General features: G+C 41.0%; 1 protein-coding gene across 3 annotated transcripts in view; it reads right to left on the bottom strand.

Annotated features, from left to right (window-relative positions):
- The window catches only part of SYNJ2 (synaptojanin 2), an 80,838-nt gene that overhangs the window by 21,424 nt on the left and 35,252 nt on the right, over nt 1-24,162 (bottom strand). For all 3 annotated transcript variants that reach the window (XM_080388462.1, XM_080388461.1, XM_080388463.1), the window contains exons 6-18: nt 23,876-23,937; nt 20,950-21,046; nt 17,455-17,627; nt 16,972-17,053; nt 16,612-16,761; nt 16,349-16,514; nt 14,316-14,507; nt 10,719-10,803; nt 9,363-9,503; nt 6,354-6,546; nt 4,487-4,645; nt 4,109-4,265; nt 1,970-2,087 (exon numbers count right to left, since the gene is read on the bottom strand). In XM_080388462.1, the coding sequence (XP_080244588.1) occupies nt 1,970-2,087; nt 4,109-4,265; nt 4,487-4,645; nt 6,354-6,546; nt 9,363-9,503; nt 10,719-10,803; nt 14,316-14,507; nt 16,349-16,514; nt 16,612-16,761; nt 16,972-17,053; nt 17,455-17,627; nt 20,950-21,046; nt 23,876-23,937 (1,775 nt within the window). The remainder of the gene's footprint in view (nt 1-1,969; nt 2,088-4,108; nt 4,266-4,486; nt 4,646-6,353; nt 6,547-9,362; nt 9,504-10,718; nt 10,804-14,315; nt 14,508-16,348; nt 16,515-16,611; nt 16,762-16,971; nt 17,054-17,454; nt 17,628-20,949; nt 21,047-23,875; nt 23,938-24,162) is intronic.

Genomic DNA, 24,162 nt, shown 5'->3' with positions numbered 1-24,162 from the left:
TGTGTGAAGGACAAACAGTGTATTGTTTAAACTCTATACATCTATGGTAATTTTTAACTCCACAGTGTAAAATCTCATTGCAAACATTTAATTAAGCCTGCTATACCTTAGAAGGAAGTGATTATTATGTATGTTCTACATAGACAGAGAAGCGAAACAAATTACTTAAGGTCTCCCTGCAAAGAAGTGCTGTGGCTGGCAATACAACCCAGAAGTTCAAAATCTGGTGGACTGTTTCATTTTCCCTGCAGTGGAAGAACATGCCTTGAGCACTGTTAATTATGTTCACAGCCTTGCATTAGCTCAATCTAATAGTGAGGACTGTAAAGGAATTCAAATAACAACTGTCTGTTGTACTTCTGGCAAACCTGCCAGTCTGAAAACATCAGGATGCTTCACTCGTTATCAAACAGCTGTATCCCAAAACATCTATAGATCAGGAGGCAATACATTATTTTCTGTTAGACAGGGCCACATAAAGATGTCTTTTTCCAAAAACTAAGGACAAGGTACTCTATAAGAGTATAATGTGATTATGTAGCAAACATATATCAATCCATCACATTATAATCAGCCAACACCGCAAACTTGCTTTTTCAGCCATTTTTTACAAATTACCTCTCTGTGTATTGGATCTAAATAAAATTGAGAAAGCTGTCTGAAAGAGTAAAGCTTGTCTCACATCAGTGGATGCAATCCACATTCTCAGATTTCCACCTGCAAGCACACAGAGCAGTGGCTGCGATGGCTGCTCTTCTGTGTCAAAATTTCCGCCTCCTACTTACAATACAGGCTCTGGAATATGTATTACCAGAACATATGAAAGCAACAACAGCAGAGCTAGAAAGGAATAGTAAAGGGAACAAAACATATAGGAAGTGTTAACTATTTCTAAAAGCACTGTGAATCATAATGCATTTCCATATGTCACAAAGATATAGCTAAGCCCTTTTTCCAGCACAAACCTTGGGAAAGCAAACCTGCTGACTGTTAATTTAGAAGCAGGTTTTTGCAGTCAAGCTTGCTGAAACAGAAAACCAATGCACAACAGCCATGTTTCACAGATTGCATCCTCAGGGTCCTACATAATGAGTGCAGCAGTTCCACCGTGCTTTATGGAACACAGCAATGTCAAAGCCTTGACACAGAGAAATTGATTGCAAGAGGCATGTTCTTCCATCACTGGAGGAATACAGAACAGTCCTCGCATACAAGAGCAACAGTCCTTGCAATCAACAGTGCCATGTGAAGCACAGAGCCAGCTGCTGTGGGTCACTGAGCAGGCTGCTATGAGGAACAATACTGCACCATTTCCATAGGGCATGCAAGGGACAAAGATTATTCTGAACGCAAGGGAGCTTTCAAGGTGGATTTATTACAAAATCTGTTTCAGAGACATGAAGCAGTGAACAAATTTAACACAGGTCATTCATATCCCTAAAGAGAAGTTAATGATTTGGACCAACCAGAGGTGCTGGTCTTTGTTTTTAACTCCCTCCTTCCATCTCCACTTCAAAGGGAAGCCCAGAAGCCCAACACTTCACTACTCTGAAGAGGTCACACCAGGCGCTACGTACATGGCTTATACCTCTTCAAGCCACACAGTCCCAACCTCCTCCTCTCCCACAGCAAGTTAAGTAGATGTCCATCTGAGCAGCTTGTTTTGGTATTGGAGCTTTCCAAAACCAAGCAACAAAGTCCTCAGTTTTCTATACCTGTTGCTGTAACTTACCCAACCCTTGCTGAGATCACAGTGCAGCAGAAATCAATACAGGACCATAGATACTTGCCACTCAGGTACAAAACCCACCATGAAGGGAAAAGAAAACACCAAACAGATGGATACTGAACAAAGAATAAGGGTGTAACTACTGTTACAGTCAGACTCGATCCCTCACTGAAGATGTAATTCAGTATGACACCTTCTAACGCAGCAGCCCTTTCTCCGATTGTTTTCCTAGGAATTTACCTGTGGTCAGATGCTTGCAGCTCTGCTCTCCCGTAGTACATCAAGGCTCCAGGGGTCCAGGTGTGCCTGATGTTAGTTTCAGCATTCAAATCACTGTCTAGAAGATTGATCTCTCCAGCTATGCAGCACAAAATATGATTTAAAACTCACTCAAAGCTAGTTTTACTAACAGTTAAAAGCTATTTTATTAGGATGCACATCACAGATCCTAGTAGTGCGAGGTGGGGTTTTTTTGTTCTTGTATATACCATTCATACCAAAGAAATGCTTGTATCCTAAAATTTACGAGTTAGGGACTATGAACAAAAATACAGAAAGGACAGGGAGTGCCACAGAGACAGCTGATCACTAGAATAAGACACCTGCAAAATGGTTAATCTGAATGTCACCCAATCAATTACCTGTACAATCTGGGATGACCGTCATATTAGTATTTCTCCTCCTGCCCCATTATTGTGCATAGAAACAGACACGGTACTTGCAAAATACATCACAAGTCTGAATTAATACACAGGGATTGGAGAAATAATATACAAGAGATGGGAGAAAGGAAACCCATGCAAATCCAACCTCCAAATACTTTTTTTGTAATGCATTAAGGTGACAGAAAGTACTCCAAACATTATGCTAGAGTGAGGTATTACATTGCTGTCAATAACAGAAAAGTTTTTAGGTCAATGTTTGGACTATTGGGTAGCTGTCTCTTTATTCTGTAGAGCTGAAAATAAGTTAACAGAGAATATAGTGGTTTTGCCTAACCACTCACACTGGGGCTACACTTTCTTCTCAGAAGGCAGGTAGTCCTCTAACCTATAGCAGCAAAAAGAAGCACAACAAAAGAATTAAGAGCCAGAGGCAGAAGAGCTTTGCCGCCAGCAGTAAAGGAGAGGAACACTGGTGGCAAACTAATTACAAAAGCTTTGCAGGGCTGGGAAGGTGGGCAAAGAGACAAGGGATCTGTTATATACCCACGTGAGCTAGCACAAGCTCTAAGGAAAGGAGCCTGCCTTGGCTCTTGCAGACCAGCTAGATAGATCCTATGTTCTCTGTGTACTCCATCAGCTAAAGTCCTCCCAGGGGCAAGCCTTGCTATGCAAAATAAGGAATATGTATTGAAAATGCTGAAAGGTTTTCTTTCTGCTAAAACGGAAACAGCAGCTCAAGAGGGCTGTTTTAACTTCCTTATTATATCTCATACAGTTTTTCTTTCCCAGATTATACCTCTACCAATGGTTTAAGCTCCTAATTTTCATTTTTTATTCCTTAAATAAGAGTGAAAAACTCTGCAAGACATTGACATGTACCCTCTGATTGCCCTAGTTTTGCTCTGTAGTTGTTACTCATGGTATGACTTGGATTCCAAGCAGAAGTTGCCAGGCATGTGAAAAATCACATCTGCAGGCACAAATCAAATTATTTCTCCTGTGATTACACTTTCAATATGATTTTTTTTCAGATTTTATAAACATTGGGAGATAGATGCAACTGCAGACTGAGAGAATTATGAAAACTGTCCCTGGATATGCAAAGAAATACTCTATATTTTTTTATTGTAACTTTTGAGTAACAAGTGAAAACAGCCCTTCTGTTGTGCTGGCCACTCATGATCTCAAAGTACTTTATAAGCACTAATGAATGAAATCTCCCCCAATTCCAGAAACCTTCAGAAATATTCCTAAGATTACCGAGGCAGAAGAAATTACAGAAAAGTGCTTACACATCTACTGAGGACAACAGTTATAACCATCTAGTTGTTATAACATGGGAACTTTATGTGGACTAATGATTCTGTTGAAAAGCAACAGAAAAATCTCTAGATTGCTACACCTGGATTTTTTTCAGAACCTCAGCGAGCTCTCAGCACCTTTTCAACCTGTAGCCTGAAGCCTTTGTTCGCACACTGAAGAAGAAAGGGTTCTCTCTACCTCTGCAAGTTATTCCAGTGAAGCCAAAAGAACATCTGCTTGAGGAAAGCTACTGCGGTTTGACTAAGCCTATGGGACACGCCTAAAGACAGCTCTCAGCCCAGAACTCCCTCCCTCCCTTCCTCACCATTTACTAGATTAAATCCCCTCATGTGGGTTCTGGATGAAATCTAAAACAACTTTCAGATAAAGGAGGAGGAAAGATCCTACGCACCTGTTTTTTCAAAAGGCAGTTTCTTTCTCCACCAAAGCACTCTGTCAGTCCAAGCTGGGGTTCTGCACTTATCACTTGTGTCATAAGCCTCTGAGCCAACATCGTATTTATACGTTGGTCCAAAATTAATAGTCCCTTCATGGAAGTCTTTAAAAATCTATGAAAAGAAATACCATCTCTTTGATTAAGTTACAGACGAAGTAGGTGCCATTGTGACATATCAACTTCCTTACACACAAACAACACTCTGATTTTTAAACAAATTACTACATTCACGTACTATGAACAAGGGTCTCAAAATGAAATTTCTTTACGCTCTCAAGGAACTGCACCAAGCCAACATGCAGGTATTCAAGAACATGAGACACAGTGCCTTACTTTTCCACTGGATTTTTGCTGTTGTAGCTGATCAAATTCCAAAAGTGTCTTCCAGTCCTGACGTTTGAGAAAATAAAAGACTTCCTCATAGGTTAGATCAATGCGATAATTAAAATCACCACACCAAAAGACATAGTCATGTGAGAACATGCTCCGCCCCTAGTTCAGATGTAAAGAATACTGTTAGTGTTAAAGCACATTCATGAAAACACCTTTTAGATGCACTGAAATATACAACTCAGTCCCTCTGAATTACTAACTACTGGACCTACTTGTTAAAATCCATCTTGTGCTAAAATAGAATGGTCCCTTCACTGTCTTTTGCATCCTGCTGAGCTGAATTTTGTAAACAAGAGCATCAGACTGCTCCGTGTTTCCTGAAGGTATGTCTAAGCTGTGACACCAGCTTTATAGTCACAGTTTGGCTATCATGAATATTAAAAACATATTTTTGTTTCCCTAACACATTTCACAGACACATACATATTCTAAATATAACACAAAATGTGCTTCTGGTACCAAGGCACATTCAGCAACAAAGGTCCTGAGTAACAACAAGCTCCAAATTTGATCTTATTGTGCACATCACAGTTTTGTAAATGTATTGAAATAAAACATTAATGAAAACTCATTCCAGTTATAAATTTAACATCCTATCCTCTAACTAGTTTTCCTCCCTGCCCAGTGAGGCTATAAACCTCTGAAAGGGAGATTTGTAAATGAAACGTTCCAGAGCTGCGGCCATCACAGCACTAGAGGGCACTCTTTATATGCATTATACACAGCTATTGTACATTTACTCTAGCTATTGTAAATGTAAAGGATGTAAAATAGTTAAGGAGGTATTAGAAGGAAAAACTACTATAAGCACAGCTTTATGGCCATTTGGAACAGATATTCTATGCAGGTTATTCAGACTGTCAGTATTAGTTCTTACATAAAACAACTGATTGATATGCTGCACGTGCCAAGCCTCTAAACCTTGTGAACAACAGGAAGTTAAAATTTTATGCTTTGCAACCTAAATGTCATTTTTTTCTGACTAACCAGAATACACAAACTGGTCTGTTCCCTCCCTGGTTTAGGACCTCTCCAGAGAGGTCTGAGAAAGAAAGCATTGCAGCAATTAAAGCAACCAACATTAAGGGAAGCAAAGGAGCACTGCTACCAAACCCATGGGTTATCTACTGGCCTGAGGAGAAAAGTGTGAAATAAAACACTAGGGTGGTTGATTTGACATGGTTTAGGGGAAAAGTTACTCATGCCGACCAATAGTGCCTACTTGCCACACTCAGAAAAGTCAGCAGTTCCTTGATAGTGGCACATTCACAAGAACAAAATAAAGGGGACAGAAAGTACCATATCAGTGACCAAGAAGTGATACATCATACCTGAGTGCGAGCAGCTAAAGCACTGGCGTACTGAGTGGAACAGATGGTCTTTCAGGAACCCTTACTATCTACTGCCAGCCAGAACTATTAATACATCATACTCTCCAGCTCTAACCAGTCACCTAGATCTTATCCATGAGGCCTTACAGATTTGTCAGTTAAGTTGCACTATTCTGAAAGAGGGACTTAAAATTGCTCAAAGGCGAGGACTTTTCAAGCACTGCGACAACTGTATTTTTTGAGAGATGTAGTACTTTTGTAAAGCAAGTGCTATATCGAGTGGTATCAGGTCTCCTGTGAAACATGCTGCATTTTTTTTTTTTTAAGTTTTCTTTACCATTTCCTTTTATGTCCATTCTCATGGCACTGAAATGACTTCTTAACCTGTTATCAAAGAGAGCCTGAGACCAGCTTTCATAACGTAAAGATACAGTCTTTATCTCCAATGTTTTTAGTATACATACACCTACACTTACCATTGGGAAGCTGAGTTTCTGTGTGATTTCTTTATAATCTTCATTCCTCTCTTTCACCTGGGTCTGCCCAGCAGTTAAGTGACTGCATATAAAGCAGAAACTGGTACTATAGAACTGAAAACGAATGCTCACTGCTCCTTTATTTCCAGCTTTTCCTCCCATTCCTGTCTTCACTGTGTCTATTGCTACATCCCTGTATTTAAAAAAAAACAAAAAAAACAGAAAGAGAAAAGAGTGAAGAGCTGCAGGGACAAACATTTAATTAACTTTGACCACAACATGAAGGAAAATCCAGTTTACAATGCCATGTTTTCTCCCCTCCAGAAAGCTTGCTGCTTTTAGGCACATCTTTTAGTTTCTTGATGATGTTCATGTACTTATGTTTCAAATTAAGTATAATACAATAATAATAATATAGAAATAAAACTATATGAAAGTATTTTCCTCTTGTCCCTTCCAAATGGACCAGCAAGACATTATTTCTGAAATATTGGGAATGTCTACAGAATATACTTTGCAAGTTTACTTCTACCACTATCTTTAAAATAGTGACAATAATGAATTTTACTATTCTGTTTCCTTTTACTTTCGAACATATGGGAATCTGTTTTTCAGACAGTTAACAATTTAATTAGTGTTACTATGTGTTGAAACCTGACTTTGCAGTTGGTGCCAGATTTTTCAGTCAATTAAAGAGCACCAGATCATAACCCATAATTTTTTAAATCAGATGCAATAAAATCAGTGATTATTGGATGCAAGTATTTATACCTAGCTCCTAAAATGAGTTCTGTACTGATGACAAATTGCTTAGGGCCTCCACGTTGTTAATTACATAGTACTTCAATGTCATGATTAGCATACACTTTACTACAGAAAGATGACTTGGCAAAGCAGACCACCTGCTCGCAGGGTAATTTCTCCCAGATAGCCAGTCTACTCCGAGAATAAAGCATGCCTGTCTGTCAGACAATAATTGATGAGATCATTGTTGTAACCAACCCCAGCACCATGCATGTCCTTCCCAGTGAGAAAATTTTACTTTCCAGATAGAAGTCAAGCTGATCTGGACAAGAATATTACCGACTTTAAGCAAGGGGCACATGGAAACCCACCAAATCTCATTTGAGTTATTGTCAGGCATTCATGATCTGGATGATGTAAGATCTTAGAGGCTCTCTTTCTTCCCCTCCTTCATTTTCTTACACCACCACCACCACACCACCCCCCATCTCTTTTCTTTCTTTTACCTCTCTCTTTATTTTCCTCTCCTTTCCTGACTGCAGAAAACACCAGAATACACCCTCAGGGAGGCAAAAGAGGACCATCAATGTTTTCTATGACAAGATCGGTTTTAAACACTCTGAAATAATCACATTTTCAGTCTTTTCACTCCAAGGAGTTCTCCCTTCCTGCTGCCTGCCTACCAAACGGCTGACTGATATTCATCTGATTTGCATTCATGGCAAAGGTTATGTTGAGATAACTCACTGCACATTCAACTTGTATTTCATCAATCATTTCACTGCTGTATAAGCTTCAGCTGTTCTCTCATTTTATTTCTCTATTCTCTAACTTCTGTCCTAATCTCTTCAATCTCTGTAAAGCACAAAGCCTTTTTCTGCACTTCTGATCATTTTTGTTTTCCTTTTCTAGACATGGGAAAGACTATACAAGCATACAGGTTAGGCTTGATTACGCCCACATAACACATAGCAGCACGTTAGCATTAAATGATGAAACTTGGTCACTAAAATCAGACCCTGCCCTTTTTCTCTTGAGTTTCAGAGGGCTACATCCAATTTCTAGCAGTTTGACTGCTGCAACAGAGCCACTGTGCTGCTCTGCTTCTAATTTCCATTTAAACCATGCACTTCCTGCTGGATTACTCAAATTTCTTGTAGGCCAGGTGAAAAGTCAAAAACTGACAGAAATACTTCTCCTCTGGACTGCTCTGTATCAGCAAAAATATGTATTTTTTTTAAAATCATGTTGAAGAAAGATTACTGGGAAGGCAGCAATGCAAGACGGTCAGGGTTACCTGGATTGCATTACTCTGCCTAGCCTACAGCACTTGATATTGCACAAGCTCCGCACTGATCTTCTCAGAAGATGAGATCAGAAGAAAGAAAGAGACAGCTTTTGATATTTTAATCACAAAACCAAGTGGCCAATCAGTGCCCCTAATATGGGGCAAAGGGCACTGTTTGGATCACTCTAGATATTAGTCAGACATTATAGATGCCCAAAGATAGTTTTGACTAATTATTCATTTCCTATCCATTTACACTTAAACTGCACAATTCTTGCCCACGACAAAGGCATTTTAATGCAGATATCCCTGTGGCGGGCAGGGGAAGCGGAGTTTGGTCAGTCTCCAGAGACGCTGGTGTTAGTAAACTGAGGACATGCAGCTCCGCGCCCTCCTGACTAGGCACATAGTTCTGGTTCTTGTGACTTCTGGAAGAGGCAGACACTTAATGGGTCCTTATAGCTCTCACTTCTATAAAACGTCAGGAGGCAAAATCAGGTCTCTTCCCCCAATCCCCTTTTCCACCACTCTTTTCAGGTCTGGAACTAGCCCTTTCTCCATACAGAAACACTAAGGAGAGGGTTAGAAGGTAAAACTTGCCCTTTAGGCAGAGGAAGGCACTTGCCTTCACTTGCTGCTTCAAACACTCGTGGACTTAGTAGCTCAGGTCATTCCTTTTCCAGAAAGACAGCACTCAAACAAGGTGCTGCAGCCTGACTGGCCACCTGAAGCATACCCAGCTGAACTGGAGGAAGACATTCGGGCTACCTGGCCACCTTTCAGCTACCCAGGAGGATGGTCTCCAGACTACTGCTGCCTGGAAACGTGTCTCCCCCACGCTGAGCTGAGACCAGAATTCAGATTTGCATGATTCCCACCAAGCTGAAAAAACCACTCCCACCCTCTCTAGCCACACTCCAACAGCAGATGTTACTGAAGGCACACATGTTTTTTTGTTTTGGGTTGGGTTTTTTTACCTGATAAAGGGGACATGATATGGTCGTACAAAGATGAAAAGACAAACACCAACAAGCTGTGCTGATGTCAGCTGAATGTAGCGATGAGTCCTGGAAATAGCTTTTTGAAGCTGCTCTCCCCACATTTTTCTGTTTGTTGTACTGGAACAAACATAAAATCATTTAATGGAATAAAAAAACCCCACATACAGTCAATAAAATGAACAGCTTAACTACGCCTTAGGTTTACAGACATCCCATTAGGCTGTAGAACTGGAAGTGCTGTAGGATGCATGGCAGAGACAGATAATAGCTTGTGAGCCAGCCCACGTTAGCAGGGTCAGGTTGTGAGCCCAGGCACAGCGCCCAAGTACAGTTACCCTGCTTCTGGACACGAGAGGGATTTTGTCTACTATGCATAGACAGATCCATGCTCACATTACTTTTGATACCCCCATTCACTGTGGATACCTGGAAGCTGACTGTAGTAATCATAATCATAAGAACAAAAATCCATGTCAGTCTCATGACTTGTAAGATTTCTTGTGCTCACAGTGAAGAAGAGATCATCTCTGGATCTTCTCTCACTGGGAGGACTGGCTACCCACAGCTGTTGGCTGTTCTTAGCTGAAAGTTTGCGGATGGGTGTATATATACCTTTGCTTCTGCAGACCTAGCTTTTTCTTATCTCCGGTCAACTAATACATGCAGATATACTGCCAGCCCAGCAGCCATACCAAGCACTGCTGTAACTTGTCATTCCCAAAACAGACAACTGGTCAGCCTGATGAATCAGCAATGGGAATATTATCTTCAGGGTTCCACCCTGACTCAGGTTCAAACGGACCAGCATACACAACAGCCTACATGCTAAGCTGTAGAAAGTTTTGCCTTAAACTCCTTCTTTAGCCATAATTTGAACAAATGCAATTAACCACAGAGATATTTCATTTTAGAATTCCCACATGAACGCCAATTATGTTTGTAATCACTGAGATTTGCCAGTATCAGACAGGGGGTTAAGGACAAGCGATTAAATCAATGTCAACCATCAGAATTCTTCTCTGTCAACATAAAGACTACGGAGACTGAAAAAACACACTGTATTACACTGTACAGAAGTTCACAGAGAAAGAGCACTTTCAACACCATCCCAGTGCCATTTGTTAACGGGCAAACATATTTCCAGCTATGATTACAAGCAACAGACTTGGGTGGAAATATTCTATACATTTGACCATAAAAAAGAACATCTCTGAAGGCTTTTGTTTGGCTGGTTCTTTTGGGGGAGAGGTTGCTCTTTTTCAGTTGGGTTTTTTTCTGTTTGTTTTGAGATGTGGGTTTTTTTGTTATTCTTGTGTTGTTTTTTTTACCTACCTGGCATTCACAATATTCCCTGCACTTAATTCAACCATCTCTTCAAATCCCACTGCAAATATGTCAGGAGGGCAGTTCTCATCATCTGTTGGCAAGAGAAAAGTCATACAGGAATTACTATTTTGTTGTTTCTTCTAATGATTTATATTCTCATTTCCGGCAGAGATCATTCCTGTAGTTCTATCTTGTGTATACCCTGCCAGGCTATACATATTCATAGCTCCTTTAATCTAATCTCACAAAACAACCCCTGCAGTTCCTCTGAAATTTTTTTCCTAATTTTCTTCCATCAGTTGGCCTCCATCTCACTTGCAGGAAGCGGTTCAGAACAGAGCATTATATTGTAGCAATGTTAGGATGAGAAAATATTCAGTGTTCTCTCTCCCTCACCCCACTGATCACTAAAGCCACAACATCTCACTACCCACCATCTTTCACCCACTTGTCATTTCACCCAGCATGCTTTTCCTTTTCGACACTGATCCCTGTGTAACTGAACTTACTGTCTACACACCAGTGTGTCACTTCCATCTCAATGACTTTAGTAAATTTATCTACCAGTTTACAGAACCCTTTGAAGTTTCTTCTTATCTTCTTTCTTCCAAGTCCTTCTTAGACCACCCACACTTAAGGTTAGGTTAGGTCATTCTAGAGCACAGTGACCCTCCCTTCCCTGGCCCAGACCTGTGGATATTACCCTGGTAAAACACCAAAGATCAAAACTTGGGGAAGTACAGGCCAGTCAGTTCCACCTTTGTGCCCCGCAAGATCATGGAGCAGATCCTCCTGGAAACTATGCTAAGGCACACAGAAGATAAGGAGGTGACTGGTGACAGCCCACATGGCTTCACTAAGAGCAAAATTGTGCCCAACAAATTTGGTGGCCTTCTACAATGGGGTTACAGCATTGGTGGATGAGGGAAAAGCAACTGATGTCATCTACCTGGACTTGTGCAAAGCATTTGACACTGTCCCACACACCATCTTTGTCTCTAAACTGGAGAGACACGGATTTGACAGATGGACCACTCAGCGAATAAGGAATTAGCTGGATGGTTGCACTCAAAAGAGCTGCCGTCAATGGCTCAGTGTCTAAGTGGAGACCAGTGACAAGTGGCATTCCTCAAGGGTCAGTATTGGGACCAGCACTGTTTAACATTTTTGCCGCCAACATGGACACTGGGATTGAGTTCACCCTCACCCTCAGCGAGTTTGCCAACGACACCAGGCTGCGTGGTGTGGTTGACATGCTGGAGGGCAGGGATGCCATCCAGAGGGACCTTGGCAGGCTTGAGAGGTGGGCCCGTGCAAACCTCATGAAGTTCAACAAGGCCAAGTGTAAGGCCATGCACATGGGCCAAGACAATCCCAAGCACAAATACAGGCTGGGCAGGAAATGTATTGAGAGCAGCCATGAGGAGAAAGACTCCTGGGGTGTTGGTTGATGAGAAGCTCAACACAACCCAGCAATATGTGCTTGCAGCTCAGAGAGCCAATCTTTGTATCCTGGGCTGCATCAAAAGAAGCCTGACCAGCAGGTCAAGGGAGTCTGCTCTCATGAGACCCCACCTGGAGTACTGCATTCAACGCTGGGGCTCCCAGCATAAAGACATGGAAGTGTTGGAGCAAGTTCAGAGGATAGCCATGAAGATGGTCAGAGGGCTGGAGCATCTCTCCTGTGAAGACAGGCTGAAAGAGTTGAGGTTGTTCAGCCTGGAGAAGAGAAGGCTCCAGGGGAGACCTTATAGCAGCCTGCCAGTGCCTAAAGGGGGCTTATAAGACAGATGGGGACACAGACTTTTTAGTAGAGCCTGTAGCAACAGGACAAGAGGTAATGGGGTTTAAACTGAAAAAAGGGTAGATTTAGATTAGATATAAGGAAGAAATCCTTTACTGTGAGGGTGGTGAGGCACTGGAACAGGTTGCCCAGAGAAGCTGTGGATGCCCCATCCCTGGAAGTGTTCAGGGCCAGGCTGGATGGGGCTTTGAGCAATCTTGTGTAGTGGAAGGTGTCCCTGCCCATGGCAGCAGGGTTTGGAACTAGATGATCTTTAAGGTCCCTTCCAACCCAAACCATCCCACGATTCTATGATATGATGAATAGTGTGAAGCATATCTATTGACCCATTAGGTCTGTCTGTTGCCTAAAGGTTTCTGGTTTGTTTTGGTGTTTTTTTTAAACTGTCATACAGTCAAGGTAACAGTAACTTCATTCAGTATGAAGACTTAAATAGTAGACAACCATAGGAATATAAATCAGATCTGCCTTAGAAAATAAGAACGGAAAGAAAAGTAAAATATGCAGAAACTCTCTGTAGACACAAAGGTGAAACTAACACATGGCAGCTAGCCTCCTTTACTGGCTTAACCTGACAGGCACTGTCACGTGTATTTTCCATTAATAATTTTGGACATTTGTCTTTGAACACTTACCCATTTGTATGGGCACTGCACTGACACTGACCATGCAAATGTCTGTGTTGAATGGGCAGAGCTAGGTTATACCACCATGTCATTTAGCTCTCTTCCAGAAGCTGCTTAGACCTATCACGTTAAGGTTGCCTGTACCATGTAGTTCTGCTCCTCCAGTTCTCTCAGGGGAAGGTCTGGCAAGGCTAGCACATGACAGGCTCTCAACAAATTTTTTTATCATGGGCACAGTAATGTGCTAACACATCTAACCTGTTTCTGAAACAGACTGGACCAATCACCCATCTGAGCTGCTCACAGTACAGTGATATGCACCCTAATCACCTATCCGTGCACTCAAGCACTAAGGGTTCAAACAAGACTTTACCAGTAGCCAAGGACTTGAATTAACTCCTGAGCTTCAAGGTCAGGCACAGGACTATCCCTGTGACGCCTGCAGAAAGCTAAATGTTCCACTGTAACAACAAATGCACAGGTTTTGCCATACTTTTGCAACCACTCAATTTTTAAATGACAGAACATTCACTTTTCATTTTCCTTAATAAAATCTGTATATCAATTACAATACCTGACCTTGTTCTGCAAATAAGAAATTCAGCAGCAGTCAATTTAAGCAAGCCACAAGCACAAAAGCTTTCTATACTGGTTAAAAAAACAAGGAAATTGCCTTCAACAAAATAGTTTTTTTCATCTGAAGGTTTTGACAGTAACATTTCCAGACAATCTCAAGAGTCCAGATTGTACAAATATGTTTTGCTCCAGATGAAGACCCAGGAGACATTCTGAGGGCACCTAAGCATGTAGCTCCCACTCAGAAAGAAGAATAGAAATATGGAAGAAGAAAATTAAATATGGGACACAGAATAGGCAGATACATACCACGATGGCATGTAAGAGACCTCTGATTCTGACCTGCTGAAGGTTCCGAACAGTCACATGGTATAGACTCAGGAGTTGCTCTGACCGTCAGGAGCCCCACACACGACATTCCACTGCTGCAGGGAGGCAGTATAAATCTACGTGGAGCCAAATACACCTCTAGAACTGACAGAAAATGCCCTCCAAGATGCCTTTGAAAGGAACAGCTGGTGAAATCTTGTGTCCCAAGTCACTGTCTCTAGAGATGCCAGAAAATACTGCTTACACATTTTGACGGTGAAGTCTTACCCTGAAATTCAGAAACTCCAGAGAGCTTGGGAGAATCCAGCAGCCAATCTGTCAGCTCACTGGTACCAAGGATGTTGCTTCGAAACTGCTTCCCCCCATTCACGTTCCAGGTCCCCATGGCAACACGAACACGCTTGAAGCTTGTGAATTCAAACTGACGCTCTGACATGGCCTTTAAAATACTTGGAGTTACTGACGGAAGAGGAGAGAGAGAAAGAGGGTAAGTAAAAGAAGAATGTGCTGTAAAAGGAAGACAGAAAGCATACAGACAGCAGCAACACAGTCACTGTGAAGCAATGACATTACCCTAGCAGCAACAACACAAAACCTAAGGAATAACTCCAGCAGCAATGGCAATAACTACAAGATAACTGGGGCTGGTGTCAGCAATTTCTCTTCCAGAACCCAGGCACTCTTTGAAAGCTTGAGAAGGGCTGGTCACTCACTGGCAGCATACATTTTCCTGCACTTCTTCAAGTAATAAGCAAACAAATTCTTTTTCCTCCCTTAATCTTTTCAGTTTAGCCTATAGCAATGTTGTGGTTTAACCCCAGCTGGCAACTAAGCACCACACGGCTGCTCACTCACTCCCTTGCTCCAGTGGGATGGGGGAGAGGACTGGAAGAGCAAAAGTGAGAAAACCTGTGGGCTAAGACAAAGACAGTTTAATACGACAGAAAAGGAAGAAAATACTAATAATACTAGCAATTAATTAGAATATACAAAACAAGTGATGCACAATGCAATTGTTCACTACTTGCCCGCCGATGCCTAGCCAATTTCCAAGCAGCAACCCCTGGCCAGCTTTACCCCCAGTTTATGTACTGAGCATGACATCATATGGCATGGAATATCCTTTTGGCCAGTTTGCATCAGCTGTTCTGGCTGTGTCCCCTCCCAACTTCTTGTGACCCTCCAGCCTCCTTACTGGCAGGGCATGAGAAGCTGAAAAGTCCTTGACTTAGTATATACTAACACTACTTAGCAACAACTAAAAACATCAGTGTATTACCAACTTTATTCATACTAAGGCCAAAGCACAGCACTGCATCACCTACTAGGAAGAAAATTAATATTATCCCAGCTGAGACCAGGACAAGTGATCACGTCACAAGTTATGACTTACACTGACACCTTAAGAAGTTTAGAGTGTGGAGGGAAAGGCAGAGAGCAGCACAGAGTTTTACATCATTCCAGATCTAGCACTGTTGTGGCTCTCTAGCCTGGTCAGATCTCCTCGCAGGAAACTTCTTATTTTTGATGAGTATAGAAAATTAGCAGTGTGGGTTTTTTGTGAGCAGCTGAAGTAACCTTAACCTTTAACTACCCAATTTGCATTGGCAGTCAGGCACAGAGAAACTGTATTTTCCTTGGGGTCCACATCAGGGAACGGGTCCAGGATTGAAGTGGCACTGAATGGTTTGAGTCTATCCTACTAAAATCTGGTAGTTCTCTGGAGCAAACTGACTACCTGGTACTGTTTGTGGGTTCAATTAGTCTATATTTTGAACACAAGTATCTTCTCAGAGAGAGCTAAGCTGGTTTACTTTAGATGGGTGCAAACAAATATGTATATATTGTGGACTATCAGGGTCCTGGAGTAAAGCAAGGAATGAACCAACATAACAGAAATGTGCCTTTAAAGAACCAAATGGATAAAATCATGTGCAAACTGCAGGCCAAAAATAAGTATGTAAATAGTCTGAGATTAAGAGACTTCCTCAAACTCATACAGGACCAGACCGGCAATATAACCCTAAAATCTCTCCCTCTGGTCCAACTCCTCTAAACTGTCAGAAGAGATCACCATAAAAAAGCAGACAAACATACTCAGTTCCAAAACAAAATATGAAAAATAAGCACAGTGGAATTAAAACACACAGAGTTGTTATATGATCACTTCAAGGCAGTGTTTTAAACAATAGATTTGTGCAAAAGTAGCTTATTTATTGATTTTTTTTCAAAAGGGTGCAATTGCTTACATCTGACAGGTAAAAGAAGACACAAAAGTGAAGGATTCATACTGGCCTTACCCAGCAGTGCAGTGTGGTCCATAAGCATCTTGCCTTTGTCCGCATATTCCTCACTGAAGAAGTCACCCATGAGCAGCAACTTGATGGCTTCCTGCTTTACTGCATCAAAGAAATTTGACTGAATGGTGCGAGACACAGAGCGGGCACCATCCTTGAACTTCCCAACCTGTATCAGACAGGAATCATCAGTGCAAGTGACACTGATGAGTAAGTCAGACATCTTTCTTTACTTGTGAATAAACAGTTTTGCCATTTTTCTTTACCTTGTGCTTCCCCTCAAGGGCACGACTGCCAGTAAATACTCTGCTCAGATTATGACCGTTGAGAGTCCACATCACTTTGTAGGATTCCACAAAGCGCTCAATTATAGATTTAGAGTTCAACCCAAGGCTCTCTAATTGAGCGAGCAGGATCTGGATTAGGTGCAGAAGGAGAAAAAAACAACACTGTTCTTCAATGTGGTTTTGCTTTTTATCCTCAATTTAAGTATTCCAGCCAGCATCATTCTGTATCATAAAGCCGGCAAGATAGATTTGTGTAAGTGAGGCTTAAGCCCTCTTTCCTCTCTTTTCCCTATATGCATGCAGTATAGGCATCCACGAAAAGTCCTCTGACAAACTCACCTCCAATGCAATGAAGGACTGTACACTATTAGTACGATCCAGGCAGTCCAAACAATTCATTCGAAAAGTACCTGTCTGCAGACTTCGGTAACCAAACACAAAAGAAGGGAGGGAAGAAAGGTACATTTTAAAATACCATCTAATCAGGAGTTGATTGAACAAGATAATCAAATGTTCAGCCTGAATATTCCCACCCACATTTTGACGGTGCAAGCCCATTATGCACAATGTATGCCATTAACATATAATTACTTGCCTACATTTGCAACACGGTATTAGCAAATCCATGCACTGGTAATTTTGCAGATTCCAAACAACAGAGATGCAGTTAAGCTAAATAACCTATTTAGCACCAAGACTACACTTTGTCTCAAAATTGTGTTTCAAGATGGTCACTTATGCTCATGGTCCAAACACAGCAAGAAACCTGGGAAGGACAGGTGGTGGCTGGATATGCTGTGACACAGGGGCAGGGACACTCACCGTGAACTTACATTCTCGCCCTTTGTGAAGATTCCAAAGTCTTCCCAGTGCAACTTCAGCTGAGGCCTCAGCAAATTTTCCAGTTTCTCAGTTTTTCCACCTTTTGCAAATTGGTGGTAGTCAAAATTTATCATGGGAGTGTCTTCTGCATGGGAAGAGGCCCATAGCAGTTTCTGTGTAGATAGAGAAAGAAGGAAAACAAATCCTGCGCAAGCCACAGTGTAAGGATTGATACCAGCATGCTTTTATCATTACTAAACTTTGACTGTTTATCACATTTTTAATATTGAGAAGTTCATAGGGAATTCTGAAAGGCCAGGCATGAATAAAGCAACTGAAGTTCCCTATTTGTTTTCTTTCCAAAACTAAACTGGATTATTAGACCCCGATTTTTCTGCCGGGGAACTCAAACTGTAACTGCAAAGTATACATCAGAACTGCTGCTTTCTGCATCTTGGCTACTGGCAGCCCTGCAGTAGTGGGCTGCTGTCTCTGTGCATGAGGGTGGACAGCAACAGTGATACGCTGGGCAGGCTCAGGACCAAGACCCTGATGGGATGGGTGTACAGAGCTGCTTACCAGTAGAAGAGCATAGCAGTGCATGGGTGTATTTTTTAACCATTCCTGAAGTGCCAAGAAATCAGAAAATGTGGCCCTAAATTTAGGCAGAGGTTGCTTGGGGAGGAAGTAAGAAAGAAATGATGTCCTAGGAAACATACTATAAAAAGTCTGTGGTAAACCACAACAGTGAAAGAAGAGGCATAAATAGTCTCATTATTTCATCTCCAATTCCCATGACCTCACATGCATAATCACCATGAATTTCATCACGGTATCTGTAATAGACACAACAATAATATGTCCTCTCCATGGCTTATATATTATTTTATATATATATATATATAAAATTATACAATAATAATACTCTCCATGATAAAGCCAGAGAGAACTGTTGTATTAACTCTGTACTATGCAAATCTTTGACTATTTCCTTCCTTCCTGCACATTTTTATCCCAAGACAGATGCTTTTCTCCACTTAGATAATGACACAAACTGAACAAAATAATTCTGATATTACATTGTAAGTGTACACGCAGCAGTTACACCAGTATAATTGTATCAAGCAAGCCATTAAGCCTTCCCTGCAGAAACAAATTTAAAGGCACTGCACGGTGTTTGGAGAGAGACCTGCAAAATATATTTCATTACACTATTAAAAAGCCAAAACACTTGGTATCTACTCCTCTGTTGTTGACACCGCAACTTGCCTTTGCAGGTGCTGGCACCAGTAGTAATGCACTTGAGGATGACATTTACCCATTGCCTCAGGGTAAATCATTGTCAGAGTATTTGTAACTCTACACTACAGCATTGCTTTTACTGTAAACATAATTACATCTGTTATAGGGGATGCTTATGAAAGCAACAGCCTTACTGGGAACAGTATTGAGTTTTGGTCTGGTAACAGATGGCTCAGATAACAGCTGAAGGTAAACTGGTCATTTACAATTTTTCATTCGTTCCTGTTGCATAAATGAATGGTAGCGGTGACATTCTGCTCAAGAGAACACAGCAGCAGTAATTACAAGAGTATTTTGAACCACCTCTGATGAGAATTACTAAGATTGCAGCAAGAGCTGGGAGAAAAGGAAGGAATACAAGCAAAGGAAGATGGAGAAACAGAGAAATAAACTAATGACAGAACAGGAGGAAAATTTGCATTCCTAATCATTCCCCTATTAATTACTTTATTTTTAATTCGAGCTCTTTAAAATCACCAAAGTAAAAACTAACTACATATCCTTTCTGAACATCCATTTATTAAAACACAAAGGTAAAGAAAAGACCAATAAGTGGTTATTTTGAATGGGTACAAAACTTCGGTTTCCAGTGTTGTCAGGCTAAATTCTTTCAGCTCATGGAGTGCTTTCATAATTTGTTTATTTTTTTAAAACAGGGATAAAGTTTAACCAATCAAACAAAACAGGTTCTTTTTTAAATTAAATGAACAAATGCAAGGTCTTTATTCTAGAGGTGCCCTGTTTCTGACTTAGTTTCTGATTGTATGATACCAGCCAGAACATGGTCTCCAAGAACGTGAGTTTGATAAAATATCAGTATTAAACTCACAAAAAATGTCACATTTGTATCCTCATAAGTTATTTGAGCATTTCAGAAGTTATTATCTCTTACCCTTAAATTACAATGTTTTTGCAAATTAAACTATAAAAAAACTATTTTAAAGATAGGGAAACCTTAGAGATTATGGAGGCTTAGCCGTGTCATGCAGAAATTCAGTAAGAAGCTGAAAACAGCAGCTAAGACCAGACTTCACTTCTGTACCTTCCTCATTGCCTTGCAAGCGTTAGTCATCATCACTTTCTTTGGCTGTATTCTGTACAGGGGGAACTCACTTGGTCACTTTCCACTGCGGAAGCTGACAGTTCTTCCCAGCAATTTTGGACGAGGAGGAAATGGTCACACACAAAAACTGCCAAAAAGCTCACAGCATTCCCCGTCTCAAGTACATTATTCCAACAGAGAGTGAAACAAATCGGGAACTATTATTTAACTATAATTTTCATTTTGCTTAGTTTCACACATTAAGTATTTGAACTCAGAACTGTTGTATCATTCTTTAGCAATGAAAATACGTAACGCTTACTACAGGTACGTACTTAAACCATTCTTCATATTATTCTTAGGAAGATATTCTCCACAGTACCTATGTTGGATTTCTAAAGCAACAAGCACTTAGGAGGCAGACTTCCAACAACCTCCAGCCAGATTCAGGCAGCTATTGCACTCACAGAAATCCCACTGAGTGCTAATCTGTGGCTTCAAGCACACATTAGTTTTAAAAATCTGGCCATGAGAACACTATACTAGAACTCAGTGCAACTTTAGTTCTACAATGCATCCTTGCTTTCAGGTAGTAGTTGTGCCTAGGGACATTTAGGGGCCAGTAAAGCCTCTCTTCATATATCAGACTGTCATCCAGTGCTCGGGCAGCCAATTCCCATCACAATCAGTGCAAGATAGCTATTTCCCATTACAATGAGAGCAAGACGGCTTGCTTGCTCAGTGAGCCAGGGTCAGGGCCTGGCCTCCAAGCAGTTCTGGCCATCCCATGAGGCTCCTGACTGCATAGGTGACCAAATACTATGACAAAGCTGACCACAATTCATTTCTGCAAATGTGAACTACTCTTAGAAAAATTAGGGCAATTTTTTCTTTTTTTTAAAGTCTTGTTAAAGAAAATGTGCATACATGTGTGAAGAAATAAGCAGGAAGGTAGTGCTGGAAATTAAGCCACGAAACTATAAAGCACCATTCTCTCAGCACAGTATATCTAAAGAAATGATATTATCTCTTTACTAGACATTATATTTGTCAACTACTGGGCCAGAAGGGAAACAGAGGAACATGGAGACTCAGAAGAAATCAGCAGTTAAAAACAAACAAACAAACAAATAAATAAATATTGCTTTTACCTTAAAAGCTCTGTTGAGCACCTCCTCCCCTCCTCTGCTTCCCAACAGGTTAACAATCACTTGTTTTCCATACTGCTCTTTCAGAAGCATCATATGCCTACAGCAAAAGTAACCGTAATAGGCACCATAAACATACATAAACATGTTATATTGCCTACTACCTTTTTCAAAACACAGTACAGATCACTGGCTGTTCTGCCCAGCAGAAAGTTTCAGCCACAGCAGCTACAAACAACTTCCTGAGTTTCCTTGCAATCAATTATTCAAGCACAAATGGTGAAAGCATGCAATTAATGAGCATGGTATTTTGTACTGAACTTAAAGAAAGAAGCATCTTAGAAAACAGGCCCCGGATCTTTTATGTCACTGCTAGCTTTGACACTGCCCTTTGCATGCTCCCACCTCTTCGCTGTCAGCCTGGGAACTGCACAGGAAAGACAAGAGAGGAAAACATACCCCACTTCAACAGGAATTGCTCAGCATCTTGCAGGGCTGAGCCTACAAAGACTCAGCAGCAGCAACGGGGACTAGGACTACAGCACCAAGGCCAGAGAGGCACAAACACACGCGTCATAGGTGGCAGGGTTCAAACATCTCTGAGATACCACAACACTGAGACATTCACTCTCAAGTCAAATTAAGCAGGAAGGTTAGTAATCATAAGAACTGCTGCACTGGATCAGACCAAAGGTCCTTTTAGTCAAGTGGCTTGGCCCAGATTCTTCAGGAAAAACACAAAATAACGCAAGCATAAAGCGGTGCATTATTTGGCATATATCCCCAAACTCTCAAAGCCTGATATTTACGGATGCTCAAGTCAAGAGCTTTCAGCTAGATGCAGAGGCACCCATTTTCCCCTCAATAAATTTTTTTCAAGTTGGCATGATTGTGCTTCAGGAGCTGCACTGGCTCATGAAGAAACAATCAGATCATAAAGCCATCTTCTGTCATGTACTAACAACACTGCCATAGTACTTAAGAGGAAGCACGATAGAAATAGACAAGAAAAATAAACTATACACTCACTCAAATGAAAAGCTATTATATGCTGCGAAGCAACATGCAATGGCAAAATGTCAGAAAAACAGCAAGTACACATCTTCTGGCATGTACCTTTAAATCCTAGAACCAGAAATACACCATACAAAAACCACGGAAAGGCAGAAAACACAGAAAAATCTATTAGCATTGCCTTCAAGAAACATGGCTAAATATTTTTTCTGGTGCTATTTATGGTTCTGATTCTGCAACCAGTTCTCTGTATGCCAACTCTTCCCATACATTTGCACTCCTCTGACCCCAGCCTCAAGGTCCTACTTCACCAGTGTTGCTTCCTCACAACAAAACTGCTGAAGCTTAGGTCACCTGCTTGACTACTGTAAGCAGAGTTCCCTGAAGATTTCTCAGGGAAAGGGGACAAAAAAAATCCACTAACAAGATTACCATTCACTTCTCACAGTGCCTTCTCAACACATTAACCTACCAGACAGTTAAATGTAACAGGCTAAACCCATTCTAACACTCAGAAAAGCTGCAGCAGGTTGTTAAGTTTCAGTGTCTTTTTCCATATAAGTAGTTGCTTATTCCTTGCCCATTTTCAAAGGACTGTCTTTTGCAGATCTGTAAGCACAGAGATCCTTAAATTCATCAAACCTGAAGGCTTTACTGTGCGCAAGGGGAAGAAGGAATAGTGCAAGTTGATCCTCACGTTTCTTATATTCACCAGTTGCATCAGGGTCAGAGAGAAAAGATTCTCTCGGCTAAATGGTCTTACGGAGTTGTTCATTGCTGAGGTACTCTCAGTTTCTTGGGCAGCACAAGAAGATGCTAAGTTATTGTTTTCCTCTTATATAAACTATCTCCACTGTGGAATGCAAACCTCTAAGATGGAGCTTCAAGGACACTGGCAAGGCAAGTTATCACGGCACCAGATGGCCACAAGACCATGAGTCTCAAAGGTATTTGAGTTCAGTAGGATTTAAGAACCTTAAAAAGCTTGCAGAAGATCCTTCAGAGCAGGGACTGCTATACTGCATAGTCCCTTTAGACTCTAATCCCTGTTTAGGGTCTTCAGTACTGCAAAAGTATTAACAGTCACTAATGGCATGTTTGCTGAAAGTTGCAGTAAATGAGATCAAGAAATTTAGAGGCCTCACCCAAAATCAATATAAACTCTGATTTGCCAAAATCAAACCAAAACAGAAATTAACCACATGACCTGGCACTTAAAAGCAGAAAATGTGCCACAGGCCAAATTTTTCATGTCCTTTTCAGGCTGTTCCCACTGATACCCGAAGGAGTTTCCTTAAAGTACAGCACTTCACGGTCAAACACTCAAAGGAATCAAGCTAATGCATGGCTTTTTTTACAGTTTCCAGCTGACAAGCAGTCTTAAAAGGTTTAACAAGGTTTACAAGGCAGTCTTTGGGTAAAGTAGGAAAGCATCAGCACAACAGCATCATACAAAACTGATCACAGAATAAGACACTGTTATTTCTGTATAGCAGTACAACGATCAGGAGAAAAATCCAGAATGTAGTGGAAGCAATGCTTACTTTTTAATTACTTGAGTTACGGTGGTGTAGAACACATGTTCTGTGTACCTTAAGTGTAAACTCACGTTTGTTGGCCCACAAAGGGTTACACAGACCTTCCTTTTGCATATCACTCAGTATTTCTCAGCTTTTACAGCAACAAGCCAGAGACCAAATTAATTCAATTACCATTGAAAACAGAAAGGAAAATGCACAAAAGTAAGTGAATCAATTAAGTAAACCCACTTAATAATCCACAACACCTGGGGGATTGGCTACATCATTTGAGAGATGTTTAACATCTCTCAGGATTTACTAGGAAGGCATAAAGTTGTGGAATCTTGGTTAAATGCCAGGCTACTGTGTTATTGCCAAAGTGGAATGAAGCTTACCTGTCAAAGGCAGGCGCATTAGCTTCCAGACCTCTGTTAAGCCTTAGATGACGGGAACCCACCTAAAATAAAATATTGAAAGGCAAAGAAAGAGAAAAATAACTTTTTAAACTGCTAAAGCCCTAAATTACTAGATGTTTCCCTTTTTCCTTCAGAGAAAAACATCTCTTCAACAGCACCAGACTCCTCTAACAGACTTCACACACATAATATCCTTAATATAAAAGCCACATTCATATTAGACATTTACAATTACAACTGAAAATATGATTACCATTAAGCAAAGG

This window comes from Falco punctatus (genome assembly GCF_963210335.1).
Source record: "Falco punctatus genome assembly, chromosome: 5".
NCBI classification, from domain to species: Eukaryota; Metazoa; Chordata; class Aves; order Falconiformes; family Falconidae; genus Falco; species Falco punctatus.
This window is presented reverse-complemented; position numbering and strand designations above follow the sequence as displayed.